The sequence below is a fragment of the Varanus komodoensis genome, unplaced genomic scaffold, assembly GCF_004798865.1.
Source record: "Varanus komodoensis strain SLA01 unplaced genomic scaffold, ASM479886v1 scaffold77, whole genome shotgun sequence".
Classification (NCBI taxonomy): domain Eukaryota; kingdom Metazoa; phylum Chordata; class Lepidosauria; order Squamata; family Varanidae; genus Varanus; species Varanus komodoensis.
The window spans coordinates 992,154-1,013,427 of NW_025336442.1; the positions used below are offsets into that span (position 1 = coordinate 992,154).

A 21,274-nucleotide genomic window follows, 5' to 3' on the forward strand; every position below is an offset into this window, starting at 1 on the left:
GATGGTGATACCTCTGGCCCTGCTGATGGGACTTGTTGGCCGAAATAACTGGAAAACTGGCTGGTCCACCCTGCTCTTCTGGATGGGGGGGGGTGTGGCTGGGCTGGGCAGGGGGGAAGGACACAACACTGCTCCTTATGATGGATTTCAAAAGGAATCGAGGGCAATGCAATCCTAAAACTAAGCTGGATCTCCCTGTTGCACCAAGATGAGGCATTAGTTTCTTTTCTCATCGATTACAATTTATTGAGACATCTTTTAAAAGAACAACCACCCGAAGGTGCTGAGGTCGCTGGGTCTCTGAGGGGGTAATTGTACCCTTCCGTTATGTTCTCTCCGTGCCAGCCTTCCTGGCAGGCGATGCATTAGGCTCCCGCTCTCGGCCCCCTGGGGGGGCACACCGGGGGTTGTGGTCCAACCCACTGAGGGGCACCTTCTTCCCACAGGGGCCCTCTCATCCCCATGTCTGGGGTCCCTGGGTGGAAGCAAACTGCACAGCATGTCATGCCACCTTTTCTGCGATCGGAAAGGGAATCCTGACAGATGCTGGAAAGGTGTGTTTACAGGGCTGCCAATCTGAAGCCTTGTGGCCTTTTCCCACGGAATGGCCCCAGAGGCTGTCCCACAGCCCTTGCTGAACAGCAACTGCCAGGATTCCGTGGGGAAAGCCACAGCTTCGGAACCTGCCGAAAACTGCTTGCGGAGAGGCCTCTGCCCACAAAACATGAAGGGGGTTTTGCCCCCATGCAGCAGTTTGGCCAGCAGCCCTCCGTGGAGCGAGAGCGTCTGCCTGGCGGGGAGCCTCTTGCCTGGACTGGCGCAGCATCCCGCCTCGTGTGGCTCAAATGCCGGGGCTCAAGTTCCGCCCTGGGTGGGGATTCCGTGGCTGCGCTTAGGACAGGCGCCAGGCGTGTGCTGCAGCGCAGCTGAATCGGTGGGGGAAAGGGGGCACGGGTCCTTCTCTTCCGTCTTCCATCTTGCTTCCTCCTTCCTCAGCGTTCCTTCTTGCAAGAGCCTGTGCGGAGATTACAAAGGCATCAGTGCCACCCGGCCAGGCTGGCTCACCACCAGTTTATGGCCACGCGTGGCCAGGTGCTCTGTGTGTCCGACTCGCAAAGTTCTAGTCCTCATGGTTCTGAATAAGGGAGCTTGAGCAAGGAACACAGGGAGCCGCCTTGCATCACAGAAGCAGCTCGGTCTGTCTAGCCCATTACCAACCAGCCACTGCAGCTTTCCGGGGTTCCAGGCACAAGTTTTCCCAGCCGTTCCTGGAGGTCGAAGCGGGGCCTCCACCCCAGCCAGAGCCCTTCCCGGCCGAGGTGGCGTGAGGAGAAGGAAGGTGGGTGGAGCGAGAGGAGGCTCCGCTCTGCTCCCGCACTTACACGTCTCCAGCTGCCCCTCCAGGAAGGAGACCTGCTCGCTGAGCGACTCCACGCGGTCCAGCTGCTGCAGCGCGTGCACGAGCAGGCTAGCGGGGTCCCTGGGCGAGCCCTCCGTGCCCGCGGCGTCCAGCTCGAGGAACGGGGCCAGTGCACGCCGGCATGTCTGTCGAGGAGGGAGACGGCCACAAGGGTGACCCAGGAGGGCAGCGGGGGTCTTCTCCAGTGGGGTGGAGCAGCGGCTGGGCCGGGGGGGTTCACTGTGCCCACCATGGGAGCGCTCCAGAGCCCCTCTGTCAGGCAGGGCCCCACACTCCCGCCTCCCCCAATCCCACAGCACCCCAAAACACTGTTCTTCCCACCTGGCAATTAGGCGTGGGGCGGGGGTGTCTCCAGCCACCCTGGTGCAGAGGGACCAGGGGAGGTGCGCAACCTGACTCGGAGGCCCGGCCCACCTGGAGGGCACCAGGCTGCGAGGCAAACTGGCTCGCCGGTCGGAGCAGCACCACCCGCCCAGTACTCACGTCCTCCAGAGCTGCCATCCTGGTCCTCAGGTCCGCCACCTCGTCCCTCACCGGCGGGTCAGAGCTTCTGGCTGCACAAATTCATGGCAAACAAACGGGAACAGGAGTGAGGCCAGCGCGGGGTCAGGATGGCTGCCCGGCCGAGCCGAGAGCCCACGCCTGGCCCACGCACATGAGGGGACAGACCCTTCTCAGCTGGAGAGCTGGTCAAAGCTGCACTGCTTGAGTGGCCGGACCACATTTTCTTCTTGTAGCCCAAAGCTATTGTGGTGTGTAGATAGACAAAAGGGAAAAGTAAAGACAAAAAGGGTGCCCCCCGACACCTTAGGTCTTTTTATGAACCCTCGATCTGGTTTCCTCTCAATGCCCCAGTGTCATTTCCTTAAATATGAATTGGTTTAGAAGCATTTTATACCTATGTGCAAAAGCAAATACCCTCAATCGGTGTTCATGCAGATATTGCAACTAAAGGTACGAAGAGCTGGATATGAAAGATTGAAGCCAAACCTTGTAAAAGTTTTGTTGATTTTTATGTTTGTTATTTGAACATAAAATGACTGAATGTAAGGGCTGAAGAAAGTGAAGTAAAATGCTGTAAATTTTTAAAAGTGGTTTACCAAAGGAAAGAGAGACTAATTAAGAAAGAATGCTGTATCGAAACATAGAAACAGCAAGTCAGAAGGGGTCTCCTGGGCACATCTAGTCTAACCCTCAGCTCCAGCCAGCTCCACTCATGCCATGCCTAGCAAGCCTCAAGACCAAAATATGTTTAAAGAATGTTAAGAAATTGTACAAAAATAATGAATAAGACGTTGGTCTTAGATATAAATGTTTCAAGATGAGTTAAGCAACTGCTAAAAAGCATTGTAGAAATGGTTATTACAATAATATGAATATTTATTATAATAATAATACTGAATAATGATTGTGATGGTGCATTTTTGCAGGTGTTGTGCAGCTGCATTGCAGAAAAGTGCAAAATGTGTTACACAAGTCAAAACAGCAGGTGCTGTACAAAAGGCTGCAGGAGTGAAGTAGCTTGTGAGTGTCAAGACGGGGAAGCTCAAAGAACTTTCAAAGTGGGAGCAACTCAAGCACAAGATTAAGAAAAAGGCTGAAGAGAGCGTCAGTCTGGGCAGAGAAAATGTTAATGCACGCAAAAGGTTGCTGTGGCACAGCAGTGAGGAAAAAAGTTGGGGTCCTGGTGGAGAGCGACGGAACGGCAGTCGGAACGAAACGTTCTCTGTGCACCAGTCGAAACAGTAACTGTGCCTTGTGTGCCAAGGCACACGCATCCTTGTGTCCCAGAACGCATGAACAGCCGTGCCTTTTGCCACCATCGGTCAGCAAGAGGCATGAGCAGCCCCTGTGGTTAAGCTTTCAACCAAGCGGGAGGAGGAGGCATGCCGAGAGTGTCGGATTAAAACCGTGGGTGGTTGTTAACGTCCTCATGCAATGAATCCCTTGTGTGCGAGACAAAAATGCTCCACATGGGTAGGTTCGTGTGGCCGACAAACCAGGGACTCAAGCCGGAGAGAGGCCTCCAGTCTCTCCCCAGCACTGCTTCCAGCCTCCCAGGGGATGTACGGAAAGGCACTTATTGGCTAAAAAACCACCAAGGAGCAACATAAAAACCCAAACAGAGCAAAGCACCATGCCAGAAAAGAGACCCCCCAGAATCAGTGTGGCAGGTGGGCCCTTTCCTGAGGCGCTGACTCCGGTGGCCGGGGGCAGGCCACGCAAGACTCCCTGCTTCTGCACTGGTCCATGGCTCCGCCAGGTCCTTCTAGCGCAGGGGCTGCCCGCAGCGCATTATTACTCACGGTACGAGTTTGATGTGGCACAGCGCGTACCAAAAGTAATAATGGGCCGCAGCCAGCGCGGGCAGGTGCTCCTCCGGTGGGACCCTGGCTCCAGCCGGCGCCGCAGGGGTGAGCTGCAGGCCCATGCAAGGCGGGCGGGCGGGCGGCGGGCGGGTGGGCAGCTCTCCGGCGCAGCAGGGGGCAGGTGCCTGCCAAGGAAGCGGCCCCAGCTCTGACCCCACGAGGGCGCCTCCCCTGCGCACGAGTCCCACCCCGCGCTGTGCCCATCTTCCGCAAACAAGGTGCTCCCCGACCGATGCTGACCTTACCCGGGGCACTGGTGGCGGTGCTCTTGGGGGGCGCTTCCAGGGCCCGGCACGTTTTCCCGTCCTCCAGGAGCGTGTGCCCTTGCCGGCAGGTGCAGCGGTAGCTGCCGGCCACGTTGAAGCAGAGCTGGCTGCAGCCGTGTCTCCCTCTGGCACACTCATCCACGTCTGAAAACCCACGCAAGGAAGAGGCCTTTAGGGACAGACCTCCGTGCTTGTCGGAAAAAGCAGGATGGAGCCCATGTTCATGCTTCCAGGGCCATGCCAAGGCAGCAGGGCAGGCCCCCACCCCTGACTGATTTGGGGGCCCTGCTCCAAGGTCCGCTGGAGAGGTCGGTTCCCACGCGAGCTGCAGGGGAATTGCAAGCCCACCTCATTCCACCCTGGAGTGGCCGAGCACGGGCAGCGTGAGCTCAGCATGTCCTGCAGCCCAGCCAGGCTGGACGCTGCTCCCCATGTCTGTTTCCAGCCAGACCTCACAGCTTGGCTCACCAACCTTGCAGGGTTGTTGTGAGGATGAAGTGGAGAGCAGGGGCCCAGGTAAGCTGCCTGGGGATCCTTGCAGGAGGGAAAAGGTGAGATGAAAGTGCAACAATAAATATTTGAGAAACGACACCTCTGTCAGCATGGCAAAGCAAGGGCCGCTACCTGTTTGGCAACACCGTCCTGTCCATCCAGGAGGGCAGAGGCACTTGTGGGGGAGCAGACACGTGCCCCCGTTTCGACACACGGGCCGGCAGATCGCTGCAAGACAAGGTTACCGTGATGCCATAATGCATTGGACAGTTTCCATGACTCTGTTTCACTGCAGAAATGCTCCTTCAGAAAAGAGTTGCATCACAAAATGGGTGACAACATTGGGACCACATCCTATGCAAGCGGGGAAAGAAGCCAAATGCAGAAGGAACAGTTCCGTGCAATGCAATTTGCAGTCCCTTGCTGAGCGATACTCTGTTTCGCTCAAGCATAAAGAGCAAGGAATTAAATCAAATGAAACAAAATCAGGGAAGCCTGAAAACATCAGCACGTGAGAACCAAGAGTTAAACAAATAAGTTTTTGTTTGTTCATGTTGCTGTTGTACAAAAGTATCAACGTGAAGCTTTGTTTGAAGGACATCTGAGAATAAAGCAACCCTTGAAAATGAAGAATTACCACGCAAAAGAACCGGCCAAAATAGTGCACGTACAAAGTGTGCTCATTTCTCTTTAAAAGACACATAAAACATCTAAAGCTTTAAGTCAAAAAGAGCACAATTTTAAAGATGGTCTTGAAAAGAGATTGTATTTCATAATCAGCTGGACATGGCATTTCATGTGATTAGGTTCTACTTCACCTTCTGATTTGTTCTGAACTGCTTACAAGGAAATAAATCATACCCCATCTTCACATCAGTCTTTTCCAATGCACTTAATTCCACTTGGGAGAAAGCTAGTTGGTAAAGCCAAATTTGGGCAGCTTTTTCCATTCTACCCTTCAGGAATCTGCACTTAATATTTGTTTCTTGTTTGTTGGTGGGACACGATTTTGAACTTCTGAAGAAGAGCTCGAATCTGTTTAGCCAAACACATTCTTCTGTTCTACCAGCTTTGCATGGTTAGAATGGTCCTTAGGTTGAAAGAGTGAAGCACTGGGGCCAACTTCTGCATCTTCAGAGTATCGTATTGGTCCAATTCTAGCCAGAGACCATGCTAGGGGGCACCCAGCAGCCCCCATGGGAGGAAATCTACACGCTACACTCCCGCGAGGGCGAGGGTCAGACACACAATTGTCTGAGGGAACTGGGTCCCTTCAGCCCGGAGAAGAGGAGACTCGGAGGGGATATGTTGGCAACATACAGGTATGTGAGGGGGTGCCACATGGAGTTGGGTAGAGACCTGTTCTCCCCTGCAGAGGAAGGCAGGAAGCGCTCCAACTGAGCAAAGCTCAGGGAACCAAGGATCCATTTGGATGCCAGGAAGCACTTCCTGACGGTTAGGACCCCGAGGGTGTGGAATGGGCTTCCCCGGGAGGTTGTTGAGGCCCCATCAGTGAGAGTGTTCGAAGACAGGCTGGACATGCACATGGTGGGCATGTCATGAGTGGAGCCGGCTGGTGCCGGAGGTCAGACTAGATGGCCCAGGAGGCCCCTTCTGACTTGCTCTGTTTATAGAAACTATGTTTCTATGTGTTCTCCGGCCTCCTAATTTCCCCTAACTTCACACCGTGTGGATTGCACTGCCATGCGCTAGTCCAGTGGTCCCAAGCTTTTTTCACTTGTGTAGCCCTCAGCTTCCCATTCCCATAAATTGTACCCTTCATATTAGCAAAATATTTCTAATATAGTTGCTGTTTTCCCCCATTATTCAATTTTTATTTTATTTAATTTATTTGCATACTTCTAAATGCCCTAGTTTGTACCCCTGGGGGTAGCATAGCCCAGGCTGGGAATCACTGTGCTAGTTAAAGAAACCTGCCAGCTAGTGGCTGAAGTTGTTATTGCAAGCTTCAGCCATCTGTGCACTTACAGTAATTAAAATTAATTAATGCATTTTAAGAACAACTTAAGCCCAGGGTACATACCCGCTAAGGTTCCTTGGTATGCCTGCCAAGTTTCAGATGTCTAGATTTCATGATCTTTGCGCTATGGCACTGTTGGATGGACAGACAGACAGACTTCTTTCATTATTATACATATCGCCAAAAGACTTGCCTTCATTGCATCCAAACTGGGATGGGCTTTTTGTCCATTTCCACCCAGGACAACAAGCCAGCTGAGAAACCTTCTGGTACACCTGGCGCTGGGCAACTCTGTAGGTAGTTCTGCACACAACACAAGAGAAGGTCGATTCAGCGACGTTCCTGAATGTCCAGGCCCTCTTGTGCAACTGTGCCAATTCGCCTCAGTTAATCTGCATTAGTATAAATGCTGCTAACGAATGTGGATCATTGCATGGGCTCAAGTGCACACGCGCGCTCCTGCACACAAACACTAGTGAGCACAAATCAAATGAGATTCTGCTTTAAAAATCTGATTCCATTGATAAGCAGGAGAAAGAACAAAAGATGCCAGACCAGCTTTGGAAAGACAAAGTTGGAATTGAAATTGCTCTGTACCTGTATGTGCTGCAAAGCCTGTGCCCCTCGCATATGGTAAGGTACGGCTGATAAACCGGCTGGGCGTGGGACACGAGGGAAGACACGGTGTGGCCTTTCACTTCCACGGAGCATCCGCCGTACCTGCCAACGGCAGCACCAAACTGCGTCAGGCAGCGCCACACAGACCCCGACCTGACCGTGGCCTGCTCAGCATGGCCAGCCTCGAGGCTCGGCCTTCTGCCCACGAGATGGCCAGGAAGCTTCCAGATGAGGCAAACAAAGGAACCCATCATCCCCACCAGCACAGCTGGCACTGTCAGCAGTAGGTGGAATGAGCCAGACTCATATCCCATCATCTCCACCACACCCTGAGGCCAAAGCAGTTTTTAAAAGATTTCAGAGTTGTTCCAGAGAAGGTTTCTAATAGTTTTCAGATTTGGTTTTTAACATTGTTCCCCATTTTTTTACATTTTCAGAATGCTTTTGCTTTTATAATGTTCAGATTTTTAAAAAGTTCTTCTTTAAAAAGGTTTCAGGGTTTTTTTGTGTTTTAAGTTTTCAGGTCTGTTTAAGTTTTCAGATTTTTTAAGGTTTCCAGAGTGTGTTAAGTTTTCAGATGTGTTTTGATGAGTTCTCAGGCTTGTTTGAAGTTTCAGTTTCGAGTCCTTCTGGGGTCCCTGTTCGGGCTGAGAGGAGACTCATCAATGTTGTGATCAAGACATGCAAATGAGGACACTCTGATACCTTAAGCAGGACACTGGGATGCAGCTTGTGCCTGGGGAGGATCTGCCCTCTTGTTCCCGCTTGGACATTGGTCAAGAGAAACAAGATTTTGCAAGAAATGATGAGACTGATTTCACTGATGAAGAGGAGGAAGATAGTGACTTCTATCAAATTTGGAATTACTTTTTTTTTTTAATTGGCTGGAGAAATGGGACTAGGTTCTGATCTAAAGATGTTTTCAAGTTATTATAAATGGATTTTAGTATGATCATAGAATGTTAAAAGATATGTAGTAGGGGGCTGACCCAGTAAATCCGATGTGTGTGACGATTGATATTTGTAGTATTAGTTTGAAATCCTAATAAAATTTCTTAAAAAAAAAAGATTTGTATGCCGTCCATTCCTGTCATCTCTGGACGGCTTGCAACATTATTTCAGAATAAAATAAATTAACTATTCCACACTCAGCCTCATATTTATATTTTAAATGAGGCTCAGTGTGGAATAGTTAATTTATTATAAATAAATTATATTAATTTATTTATAAGTCATATCACTAAAATTATATGTTAAAATATTGGCCGAATACAAAGGTCTTGACCTGGGGCCAAAAAACATATAATGACGGTGCCAGGCAGACCTCTAGGGATAATATCCGGTCAAACACAGGAAGGCATGGAACCGGCACGGGTGCATCCAACACATGGTTTGTGAAAAAAAGGCCCTACGAATCCCAGCAGAACCATCGGACTTCTCTCTCTCAAAACGTTCTTATTATTGCACCCAAATCCCAGGTCTGAAATTCCGCAGCCGCCCCAGTGCGCCCACGGGCCGTGGACAAAAGCGCAGGACTTACCGTGGCCTGGAGGAGTGCTCTGCGTGGGTCCCCACGAGTAGGAACAGGAGGACTCCCCCAGCTGCAAGCCAAACGCCCCCCTGCATTTCGTATCCTCTTGGACCGGGCCAGACCGGGCCCTACTCGCCTGTAGTGTGCAGGATGCCTGGGGGGGCCGGGGGGGGCAGGAATCACTGCCACGGCAGCCTGTCCAGGGAGCAGACCTGGAACCAGAAGGAGCAAACCATCTGCAGTCTGACGAACGGGGCTGGCTGCAGAAGGCGTCAGGCCCAGTGGTCACAGTGCAGCTCGCGATGGGCACGGGCGGGGGGTGAAGCCCAGGCAGGACCCCACAGGCTGGGGTGGGGCGGAGGACGGCTTGCACAGAAGCACCTGCCCCATGATCCCTGGAGTCCTGAAGCTCAGACCGCACGTGCCAAGAGAGGATATTTCAGTCTAGAGCTTGTTCTAGCACATCAAGAATGCCGGGCTTCTTATGACTTTTGTTTGTTTTCTGCCTCTCATTTAAAAATAGATGAAGTTGTTCCTCTACTACAATCATGTTTTTATTCATGATTGTCTAGAAGACATCTTTTCACCAAATCACTAAATTTTCACACCTCATATATTTCTTAAATCCAAAATTGCCAACAAACAATTTTCTCCTTCATTTTCGCCATCACTTTTATGAATCGCCTGGGGGACCAAAAGGCAGCTCAGTTTCCCAGAGGCAAGTTCAGAAATATGCTTGGACAACAGGGCTGCGACTGGGAGCACTGGCCACCTGCCTCTGCTTTCCGAAAGCAGGAAAATGGCTGCGGAGAGGGGGGCAAGGGCGTTTCTGAGGGACAGGCTGGGAGACCAGGGGGAAGCGGACCTGGAGCTCCTCAGCCACTCCGCCACACTGTGGCTGCATGGGCAGAAAGGCTGTGGGAACGCCCCAGGCCTCCACCCCCTGCAGCTCAGGGGCAACCCAGTAGGACCGTGTCCTAAATCAGGTCCCCGAGAAACCAGTATGAATATTTGGCTTCATTGCTTTACATTTGCAGAAACAAATAGTGTGTGCCTAGTTTTTGTTCACAACTGTACTTGCTCCTTGTCTTTTCGCAGCAGTTCTAATATGCACACCCTCAAAATAGATGCAATGCACAGAGCACCAAGGACCACTCCTCTAAAGTTCAGAGTAAAAGTCACTGTGGGTAAGGAGCCCCGCTGACACAGGCGTCAGCAGCCTCTACTGCTTGGCGGCAAAATCTGGGGCCCCACAGGGAGCCCCAAATCCAGGGGAAGCTGAGCATTCCTACACCCTCACCCACTGCAGCCATCGTCTGAGTTTTCTAGGAGCTGTCAATGGTGCTGAACTCTGTCTCCAAATGGGTTCACCCCCATGGCTAGCACCCAGAAAGCTCAGCAGAAAAGCTGCAACAGAGAAGCAACCCGCTGAGACAGGCAGCCCCGAATTTCTGTCGTCTTCTTTCCTTTGCAAGGAAACTCAGCATTTGAATCCATGGGAAACGCTTATTGGTTGCGATAGGCCCGGCCCCAAGCACACGCTTCCCAAGCAGCAGCGGCAACCAGCCGGTTCAGCCCATGCATCCGACAGCCATCACATGCTCTGCACACATCACAAGGCCAGGCCATCACATGCCATCACATGCGTGCCCGCAACAAAGGAGGGCTTCTCTCCCATGCGCTGGGAGGAGAGCAGCTCCACTCTCTGGGTGAGTCCCAGAGGGCCCCCTGGCTGGGGCACGGGAGGGGCCCAAAATGCTGCAGCCCTGCCAGGTGGGTGGGGAGCACCACTCTGATGTGTGAACCCCTCCAGCAGAGCCGGACAGGCGGTCTCAGCCCCTGGGGAACGCCACAGCACGTGGTCTGCCAAGCGGATCACCATCCTCCCGTGCCCCAGAAATCCCCACCTGGCCACCTGGGGCTGATGGGGCACCCACACCCTTCCCTGGCCCACCCCTTTTCCAAACCCCCATCACTGGGTGGCTCTCTGCCTCTTCACAGTTCCCCCCTCCCCCTAAAATGTTGAAATGCCTGCTTAAGGCTTAGTTTTATTTTTGGTTTTTTTTTTTCCAATTTATATCCTGCCTTTTTCCTACCAAGGGCTCAAGGCAGCTTACATCATCTCTCCTCCTCCATCTTATCCCCACAACAACAACTCTGTGAGGTGGGTTGGGCTGAGAGTCTGTGACTGGCCCAGAGTCACCCAGTTGGCTCCATGGCCGAGCGGGGACTCGAACCCAGATCGCCTGAGTCCCGGTCCCATGCTCTTAACTACTGAACCACACTGGCTCTGCAGTTGTCAATCCTAAGCTCCTGATCCATACTAGTTGCCAATCCTAAGCTAAAACAGGCCAGTAGCTGCTGGCATTTGGGCACCAGCCCATTGCTCTTCAGCTCCACAAGCCATGGACACGTGACCCCAAAATGGAATCCAGCCCTCAGCCTTGCACAATCAAACATCCTGATTTAAGGGCGGCAAAGGTGCGGCTCCCTGACAGGCACAGGACCAAAGTCCTGGTCGGAGAGCAGCAAAGATGACGGTACTCCAGCGCTGGCCAAGGGAAGAGGCACGCAAGCCCACCCCTCAGCCTCTTAGCAGCAGCAAAACCGCTGCAGATCTTTCTGTTATGGAAAGGTAAGGAACAGGCGCGTGGTCCCCCTGCCATCTCAAGCAGGGCGGCCGCTCCTTAGCCTGCTGTTTAAGTCTCTGCTCGGCCTCAAAAGGCTGACCAGGGCCAGATGCCAGGCTCTTTAAGGAGGGGCTCAGGTCTTTGGTTTGCTTAAATCAGGATGGCTCCCCCTCTTGAAGGGCAACCAATGCCTTTTGATCCCCAAGGGCTTGGGAAGAACACTCAGAACTCCTCAAAGGATTTTCTCCAGAGAGAGGGCAACTCTCAAACGTAAAGGGTTTTTCCTTGCTGCAGAAGGGAGTGAAAGCTGGTCCAAAGCCAGCACCTCGCCAGGACAGGACCCCATCCTGCCACCGTCCATGCATCCGGGGTCGCCGTGAGGGCATCAGGCTGGGAGGAAGATCAGAATGCATCGTTCCCACGGCCACTGGGCAGTTTACAAAAATACACCCTGGGTAGCAAAAAAGCCACCTGCAAGCAAATGTGGGAACGGGCAGCATGCAGAAGCACACGCACCTCTACACACTTCAGAACAAGTGACAGAGAGAAAAGTCCAGGCCTGGATTCAAGCCTCACGGCCTACTCAGTGTTACACAGCTCAGGACCACCAGCCCTTTCCTGGCAACAGCCTGCCGCCCCCGCCCCAGGGGCCTGCTCCAAAGGAGGCCTGGAGGGGCCCATGGATCCAGGGGGCTCATCCTCACAGCATCACACACGCCCTGGGCTGCCGTCCCCCTCCTGGCGACCCTCCTCCACCATGCACACATGCCCCCTCCCCCCTCCCTGAGCCCCTCGCAGGAGGAGAGCCTTGTGCAGGCAGCCCGCCAGAACAGGGCCAGGGCCAGGAGCAGGCACCACGGACGAGGGCTCTAGCAACCGCAAGCAGAACTGAGTGCCTGAGCATCAGAGCATGGAAAATTTCGGCACGCTGCAGAAGGGGGGTGCAGGCATAAGGCGCTGAGGCAAATTTCACAGCAGAATCAAGGTGAAACCTGGAGGGCTGCATCCCAGGGTGTCCCTGGTGCTCTGTTTTGCTTAAAAGAAAGGGGGGAAAGAATGACCTAGAACATGTGGCTATTTAACCCTAAGCAGGCAGAATTCCCCCAGTTCACTCTGTATAAGAAAAATCTCCATCAGAGAAGAGCCACGTCTTATCATGGAAGCAGAGAGCAACTGGCTTCTAACACTGTGCAGAGCCTGGACAGACAAGCCTTCCTGAGCCAGCAGCCTCCAGGCGCACTCCACCACCTGCCTGCCTTCATCCCAGCCCCGGATGGGGCGGCAGAGCACACCTGTAGGACTCTGGGTCATGCGCTTGTTCCCAGGCTCATCCATGGTTGAAGCCTGGCTCGCTCCCCACTAGCCCAGAAGTAGCCACTGAGCCCTCCCACCTGGTACCTGGCCCAGTTACCACGGGCACGCCAGTTTCATTCAGGAAGAAAGCTTGGGTGAACTGCAGCCCATGAGGTCACATACACAAATGGTTTCCGCAGCAGTGAGCATGCGTTGAGAAGAAGGATTGCATTTATGATCACAGACAGAACTGGCAATAAAGTGATTTTTTTTAGTGGTAGGCAGAGAGCCATATCTGCAGGTCTAGGAAGAGATTTACAATGTGCCCCAAGAATGTGGGCGGATGAAGGCATCCTCTCCAGTCTGAAAGGCTGCTCTTGCACAAGCGCCCTCAGCCTATTCCCCCGAAGGGCAGTGACCTGGGCGCCCTCGGAAGGGGCAAGTAAGCTTGCAATTATCACCCAGTTTTAAAAAGTTATTTTAAGAATAAAATCAGAATTGAAGGGCCTTTAGCCTGCCCCGAGGTTTCGGCAAGGGGCGGCATAGAAATGTTATAATAATAATAATAATAATAATAATCCTCCAGCATGCATCCAGCTGTCAGAAAGTTGGCAGATTCAGTCCCCTGACAAGTCTTCACTGTGGCTGCAAACATCAACCAGTTCTGTGAAACTTCAGTCGGTCTGTTGACCAGCCCAACACAGTGCTGTGAGTTTCTGAACTGAGATCCAGGCTTGCTCCAGATCAATACACACATCGGGAAAAATTAGAATGGGTTTCTGAGATGTCACAAGGCTCTCCATCATTTCCACCTGCACAGAGCGTCTAGATGGCCTCACACAAGTTATTAGCTCTCAGTGTGGAAGAGGTGGAGGCGGTGGCGGGGAATCCAGCAGCCGTCTACTTCATGTTATGAAGAAGAAGCAGAACCACAACACGCACAGTCTGGTTCGCAATTCCTGGAGGGCTTGCTGTGACAGCAAAAATAGTCCGGGATCTTGCAGTACCTTAAAGCCAAACGAGTTTAGGCCAGAAAAAACGCATTTGTCCCTATAGCTCCAAGTCCGGCGTGCAGCTGGTTTGAAACAAACCCAAAGCAAAACTAGCCAAGAAAAGACACCTCCGTTGCCTTCTGCTTGGACTCCCCGCATGCTTTCCTGCCGCTAGGTGGAGTTCTGCTCTTTTGTATTAATTTTGGGAAGTTCCTGGGGAGAGTGAGCTTTACACCTTGAGTTGTGCGTGCGTGGGGTTTACTCTCCGATGCAAGCGGGCGGGGGGGGGGGTACCCAAACAAGGGAAGGACGCAAAGAGAGAATCCCTGGAGGATAACTCCGGTTCGGCGCGACGCTGCGCGCGAGTCCCGCTACTGACCTGCTCCCTTTGCAAGGAAGGGGCCCCGATCCGAGGTCCTTCCCCGCCACGGCTGCAAGCCAAACGCCGCCCTGGGGGACCTCCCTCCCCCGTGCGCACAACTGCGCGCCTCTCTTTGGCGAGGCTCGCCACACGGCGGTTGCACCCCCGAAGTTGCAAGGAGGAGCCCCCCAGCAAGACAAAAGCGCCGCCGCGGCGCAAGCTCCCCACCCCGTCCAGCACCGGCGGCTGTTCGGCGTCGCCTTCGCATCCAGCGGCGCAACGAGATGCGGCGGGCGGACAAGAGAAACCGACCCCCTCGCAAGGCGCCGCGAAAGGGCTACTCACTTTTCCTCCAGAGTCCCGGGCGAGTGCCTGGGAAGGACGGGGAGGGACCGGCTACTTCCCCCACCGAGGGAGAAACCAACCCCCTGGGCCGCCCTCCCCCGCCCCCCCCCCCACCCGCCCCCCAGTCAGCTTTACAACAACCAGAGATGCTCAACTCTCGCTCTGCGCCCGGAGATAGGATGAGCGAGCCCTCAGCACTACACAGACACGCGAAGCCTGCAAGCCCCATCATTCCCAGCCAAATGGGATCTGCAGTCTGGACCACCCGCAGGCAGCCAGGCTTGGGTGTGGGCTCAGGGAGGCCTGGGCCTGAGAGGACTGTGCAGTGTGGCATGTTTGGAGAGAAACGACCCGCCGCCAGCAGATTCTGCTCCAAATGTGTTTTTGCTTTGCCTTGCCCCTGGGATAGGTTACTGGAAGGCAAGCGAGTTGAGGAGGGGTGGGTGGCACTCAAAAGGGAGGTTTTGGAGGCGCAAGCCTTGACAATTCCTCTAGTCAGTAAGGTGGGGAGGCGGAGGAGAGCGCCGACATGGATGCGAAAGGAGGTGGTTAGAGGGATTAGACGAAAGAGGAACCTCCATAGGAAATGGGTACTGGGGGAAATAGACAAAAGGGTATACCGGGAGGAGGAGGCCCGTTGCAGGAGGATTCTTCGCAAGGCTAAGGCTGATTACGAGCTGAGACTTGCCAAGAATATCAAGGGCAACAAAAAGGGCTTCTTTCAGCATGTAAATAGGAAGAGGAAGGGGAGACAAGTGGTGGGACCGCTAAAGAAGGAGGAAGGAGATCCAGTGACTGATATGAGGGAACAGGCACAGATGCTAAATGACTATTTGGCCTCTGTGTTCTCCCCAAAGCAGGAGGGGGGAGATCCATATGGGAGGTTAGATGAAGCCTGGAATTTAGGGGCACAGAGTCACCCCTCTAGAAGTCGAGGGGCTCCTGAGGGCATTGGACATTACAAAGGCGCCAGGCCCTGAAGGGTTACACCCGAGAGTACTTAGAGAGTTGGCAGGGGTTCTCTCATGCCTGCTGGCCTCCATTTTTGAGGCCTTCTGGAGAACAGATGAAGTTCCAGAGGACTGGAGGGCGGCGTCAGTGGCCCCCGTTTTCAAAAAGGGTAGTAGAAGGGACATGGGGAATTACAGACCAGTTAGCCTTACATCCATTGTAGGAAAAACAATGGAAAGGCTCATAACAGAGAGAAATCTAGTGATGCTAGACAGGGAAGGGAGGCTGGCAGCCACACAACACGGCTTCCGTAAAAACAGGTCCTGCCAGGCAAACCTTGTGGAATTCTACGACAAGGTTTCGAGATGGCTGGATGGAGGGGATGCAGTGGATGTGGTTTTCCTGGATTTCAGCAAGGCCCTTGAAAAAGTGCCCCATGATATCCTGGTGGAGAAACTGAGGAGTTTTGGGATACACCAAAGCACTGTCCGGTGGATTAGGGCATGGTTGACTGACCGAAAGCAGAGGGTAACCATTGGTGGGGAATCATCAGGATGGTGGCCAGTGACAAGCGGGGTCCTCCAGGGCTCTGTCCTGGGGCCGATCCTGTTTAATCTTTTCATCAATGACATGGAAGAAGGGGTGAACAGTCTGCTGATCAAAGTCGCAGATGATACTAAAACTGGAGCAGTGCCACAACTGAGGAGCAGATACTCCAGATCCAAAAGGATCAGGACAGACTATCGAAGTGGGCAGGAGGCAACAGGATGGCGTTCAATGTGGATAAGTGCAAGGTCTTGCACTTGGGGCGTAGGAATGGGTGTCATAAGTACAGGTTAGGGGACAAGTGGCTGGAGAGGAGCACTTGTAAAAGGGATCTCGGGGTGCTGGTTGACTGCAGGCTGAACATGAGTCAGCCGTGTGATGCGGTGGTCAAGAGGGTGAACGCCACCCTTGGTTGCATAGCCAGAAGTGTGGCTTCTAGGTCGAGAGAGGTATTACTACCACTCTATACGACTCTGGTGTGCCCGCAACTGGAGTATTGTGCTCAGTTTTGGATCCCTCATTACAGAAAGGATATAGCCAGGTTGAAGTCAGTGCAGCACAGGGCCACAAGGTTGGTGGCCGGTTTGCAGAGGATGCCGTATGAGGCGAGACTGAGGGAACTGGGTCTTTTCAGTCTGGAGAAGAGGGGACTCGGAGGGGGTCTGTTGGCGACATACAGGTATGTGAGGGGGTGTCACATGGAGTTGGGTAGAGACCTGTTCTCCCCTGCAGAGGAAGGCAGGACGTGCTCCAACGGAGCAAAGCTCAGGGAGCCAAGGTTGCATTTGGATGCCAGGAAGCACTTCCTGACAGTTAGGACCCCGAGGGTGTGGAATGGGCTCCCATAGGAGGTAGTTGAGGCCCCATTGGTGGGAGTGTTCAGAGATAGGCTAGACATGCACATGATGGGCATGTCGAGAGCGGAGCCGGCTGGAGCCGGAGGACAGACTAGATGGCCCAGGAGGCCCCACTCTGTTTCTATGTTTCTCCCAAAGTTTTGAGAACTAGAAACTTCTACCAGGAACCAGAATGCTAATCAACACGCTCCTGGATTGACTGTGGTAGAGCCCCTGCTTGGCAGGCAGAGTTTTTGCCCCAGCAGCATCTCCAGGAAAGGCCGGAAAACCTGAGTGGGATTGCTGTTGCTGCCAGTCAGTGTCAGCAGTGCAGGGTTGGACCGACCAAGGGAGGCTGACTTGGGCTGAGGCAGCTTCCAGCCTTTCTGTTGCTCCCTCAGCCTCGGCTGTCACACACTAAGGCAGCAATGAGCCTTGCCGGTTCCAGCAGCGCTTACGTGCAGGAAAAAGTAGCTTCCCATCTTGCTGACCCACCACCCTCGGCATTCGCAGCAAGTGGTCCAAGCGCAACCCTGCCTCCTGCTCAAATGCCGCATGGAGGCTTTTAAATGTTTTTTACAAACAAGCAAAAACAGTTTACAGTTCTGTCTTTAAAAGGCCTGCAAACCAAGTGGACAGCACCCCCCCACCCGCACACATCCTTCTTGGCAGCTCCCTTCCCACGAACCTTTAAGGGCACAACAGTAAACGTGGCCGACGTGTGGCGTGGACCTGGAAGCCACGCAGCTGGGGCTTTTCCCAAGGGCAGAGCCGCCAGCCGCACGCGGGAGGGTTGGCAGCTTTGCATTACTGCCCCCAGTCGTGCGCACAGGCCTAATTTTCTAGGAATTTGCTGGGCGATACGATGTGATACTATGCTTTCTCAGGAGTAAAGCCTGACCCTGCCACTGCCCCACCGAAAATAAACACAGCACTCACCTGATCCATCCTGGCCACTCTGAAGTGGAGTCTCTTCAAAGGCACGTGACGTCTGCCTGCTGGAGCAAAAGGATGCACCGCTACTGAGACCCCGCCATACAAAGGGGCTTTCTTTTTCTCTTTCTCTTTTCCTTTTTGGTGGGTTTGCAGAACCTGCCACCCCTCCTTTCCTGGGAGGGTCCTTTTTCGACCGCTTCTGTCCCTGCCCCTGCTGTGCCACAGCAGCAGGGCCCTCAGGCAGTCCCCCCGCCAGTTCCTGCAGCCACTCAGGGCTCAGGGCGCACCGGCAGCAGGAGCCAGGACGCTTTCCGGCCCGGCCTTGGCTAAGCCCTGGAACCTGCAAGCACACCCAGCCCTCGGCCAGAAGAAAAGCCGGCCGGCCGGCCAGTCTCAGAAGCTTTTCTGTCAAGTATAGCCACCCACACTGAAGTGGAGGGCGAAGGATCACCCTGCCTGGATCTTAAAACCCCACCTTAAAACCCCACCTTAACAATCAGGAATGGTGACCCCTTGTTTTATTTCAATTATTTTATTTCAATTATTTCTCTGCCAGCTTTCAGGACAGGGGCCTCCCCAGCTGGCTCACACCAATAAAGCTCACTTATTTCCATTTTTGAAAGCGCTAAAGAAAGCAATAAAACAGCAGCAGCGACAAACCTTCTCAGAAAACCTCTGGCAGAGAAGTGCTGGCACAGTCCAGCCCATTAAAACAGAAGGACCAGCCGCTCCAGCTTTCTGGTGCCTCCAGATGTGCTAGGCCCCAATGCCCATCATCCCCAGCCAGCATCCTAGCTGCAGATGAAGGCAACTGCAGTCCAGCACCTCCAACGGCTGCCCCGGATGATCCAAGGGGCGAAGCCAAACAGATGGCCGCACAGACAATAGGCGGCGGTTGCCCCGCAGATACTCCCTTCCGGGAGACACAAATCAAGGTGAGAGAGAGGCAGACAAAGGGGGTGCCCAGCCCCTCTTGTCCCTCTCCCAGGCCAGCAATGTAGTATCGCGGGGGTTAACCTCCCAATTTTTCCTACCCACTATTTTTAACATGCAAAAACTTTTAAAAGTTTCCAGCGTGGTCTTCAAAAGGCTTACAAGCCCTTTTTGTGCCCACAACTTTTTAGGGTAAGTGTCCACTGCCAGCACAAAGAGAGTTCTCGTGTTTTGCTCCTCCTGTTCCAGCAGGCAGCTTAGCACCCACAGCCAGCTGGAAAATCAGAGTCTGCCAAGGCGGCGGCCAGAGGGGTCCCCCAAAAAGGGTTGTGGGGCAAAAAGCCCCGTCTTCCCTGGACAGCAACGCTGAGATCGCTCTTGGGCACGTTCCTGCCCTTCGGCTCTCAGGACCCCCGAGGGCCCATTCGGACGCACCCCCGCCCCCGCAAGGGAGACGGGCGAGAGCCGGTGCTCAGCTGCCGCCCCGTGGCACAGGCCACGCTTGCCGCGGGGACAATCCTGGGTGTGTGAGTCATCCCCGTGGCAGCGCACCTGCAGGGCTGCCACGGGAACTGCAGACTCCTTCAGAGCCATGCTCAGCCACACCGCCCTCCTCACGGGGGGCAACAGGGGCATTGCTGAAACCCCTTCCTAGCAGCCCCTCCTCTGTTCATTTTTGCCCTCAAGTAGGAGCAGCCCCCTGCCCTGGGCTGGATCTGGAAAGCCGCCCCGGATCCCCCCTGGGTCTGATCTAGCTCAGCAGGAGCCCAGGGCCTCTTCGGGAATTAAAACCAAGCCGGTTTTCTTCTTGGGCCAGCTGAAGGCACAGGACAGCTCCTGGGAGGCCGTGAGGGAGCTCATGAGCCAGGCCTGACGGAGAAAGCATCTCCACTCCAGCATGCAAACAAGTCCGCTTTCAGCCCCACGCTGGCTCAGCTCAAGGCCAGGTGCCCCGACCTGAGACGCCTCCCGTAGAGTCCGGTCGAGGAAAGAGGTGCAGGAGGAGCCCTGAGCAAGCGGGACAGAGGAGGGCGTCCTGGTGGGCAGAAGTGTCCTCCAGCCCATCTGGCTGGGAAATCCACATAGCATCACTGCAGGAGTGTCCTGTGGGTCTGACCCCCGGGAAGGGCCTGCTGCTGCTCTGGCGGAGCTGCTGGGAGCTCCCGAGAGGAATCCAGAGCCGAAGGCTCTGCCCTCACAGCTGGTCTGGCAGGCAGTCTGGAGGGGAGTCCCACAAGGCTGCCGAGGGGCCTTCCGCACAGGCCCGTTCCGTCGCAGCCTGACACAGAGGGCTGGCATGGCTGGGCAGCTGCAGGGGGCCCCCCGGGAGGAGCCCTGAGAAGCGTCTCCACAGCTGCTGTGCCGTCCCCCACCTGCCCGCCTGCCTCACCGTGTGGCCCAGGCCACAGCGCTGGCGAGGAGGAGGAGCAGCAGCAGCAGCAGTGCCCGGCCTGCTGGAGGGCCACCCGCTCTCCGCCCATCAAGAAAGCGCAGTGAGGAGGCGCACATGCACCCGGGCGCTGTGCACCCGCGGCAGGCACGTAGCTCCCCTGAGGGGCCCCGCTGGCTCGGCCGCTGCCCGGAGACCGCTCTGCGGGAGCCTCGCCCCGCCACGCTGCAGCCCCTCTCTCCCGCAGTACCTGCCTCGTCAGATCACCACAGCCCTGGGTGGCCGGCCCCGGGCGTGGGCCGCTGCCCCTCTCCTCGGAGGGCCGGCCGCTGCAGCCGCCGCCTCCGCTGGCTTCTCCATGGCCTGCCCCTCAGCGTGCTCACGTCCAGGTCCCATCGGTCAGTGGCCAGCGATGCTCACGGAGGCAGGAGGTCCCTCTGGAAACCGAAGGGCGGCTTTTTATGCCCTCCTTCCTGTATAAATCAGGACTGGGATGGACAATCCAGGCAGGAAGTCCTGCGGGTGTTGCTGGCTGATAAGGGGCTGTGTGAGCAGAACAAACACTGCAAGGCTCAGCAGGGAATTCCACGTGAGCAGCCATCTTGTGCCCAGAGGAAGAGGCATGGTGGGGGTTGCCCGCCTCGGTTTGCTGCACTTGCTCGGCCAGTCGGCGCTGCCGGCGAATGAGGACCGGGTGAGAGCGAGTGGCTGAGTGCCCCGGCCTCTTTCGCCAAGGCCCTGGACAGTGGGGCGGGAGAGCCAGGCTGGCCCTTGCAGGCATCAGTGGGCTGGGGCCTGGGTCCGGATGGAGCCCCTCCAGCAGCAACTCGCCTGCGCCAGCCAGACCCAGCCTCCAGCCTCCGCGCTTCGTGGGGTCACGTCTGGATGGCTGCGCCGCGCTCCACAGGGGCCTCCCCTTGGAGGGCTTCCAGCCTCCCCGACTGGAGCAGGCAGTGCCCCTGCAAACAGGGCTGGCATCGTCCCTCAGAGGTCGATGGGATGAAGAACGGATGAGCGAGCAGCCCAGTGCCAGGAAGCTGGGCAAGCAGAAGGCAGGCAAGCTTGGGCGCCACTCTCCGGGAGCGCTGGGTGTGGCTGAGGCAGTGTTAAAACGAGCATCAGCCAGGACCAAAGGGAGCCAGCGTGGCTAAGGGGCAAGTAGCCCCCTCGCGCACACACGTGGGTGCCATTCACCTTGGTTTCCAGGTACCCCTCCTGTCCTGTTGCGCCCAGCAAGGCAAATGGTTCCAGGGCCCCTCCTTTCTTAAAGGACTCAAGTGAGAACGCTCATCATCCAGCAAAATCATCATCCAGCACCTGCCCGGGAGCCCAGGCCCTGGCACCAGCAGACTGGAGAGCGGCCAGCTTGATGGAATGAAGAGAG

General features: G+C 54.9%; 1 protein-coding gene across 4 annotated transcripts; it reads right to left on the reverse strand.

The window, feature by feature from the left end:
- Positions 1 to 220: 220 nt before the first annotated feature.
- EGFL7 (EGF like domain multiple 7) lies at positions 221 to 20,296 on the reverse strand. Of its 4 annotated transcripts, none has more exons than XM_044453074.1 (8): positions 20,141 to 20,296; positions 17,571 to 17,626; positions 8,687 to 8,889; positions 7,126 to 7,248; positions 6,722 to 6,831; positions 4,680 to 4,775; positions 4,035 to 4,199; positions 1,406 to 1,974 (listed from the first exon to the last, which is right to left on the reverse strand). In XM_044453074.1, the coding sequence occupies exons 3-8, from the start codon at positions 8,770 to 8,772 to the stop codon at positions 1,676 to 1,678; spliced, it is 879 nt and encodes a 292-aa protein (XP_044309009.1). In that variant the 5' UTR covers positions 8,773 to 8,889; positions 17,571 to 17,626; positions 20,141 to 20,296; the 3' UTR covers positions 1,406 to 1,675. The 4 variants fall into 4 exon arrangements, with proteins under 4 accessions (XP_044309007.1, XP_044309009.1, XP_044309008.1 ...); XM_044453073.1 differs by having other exon boundaries at positions 17,571 to 17,629; XM_044453072.1 differs by lacking the exons at positions 8,687 to 8,889; positions 17,571 to 17,626; positions 20,141 to 20,296 and adding an exon at positions 221 to 1,015 and having other exon boundaries at positions 1,383 to 1,545; positions 1,904 to 1,974; positions 7,126 to 8,303.
- Positions 20,297 to 21,274: the final 978 nt, after the last annotated feature.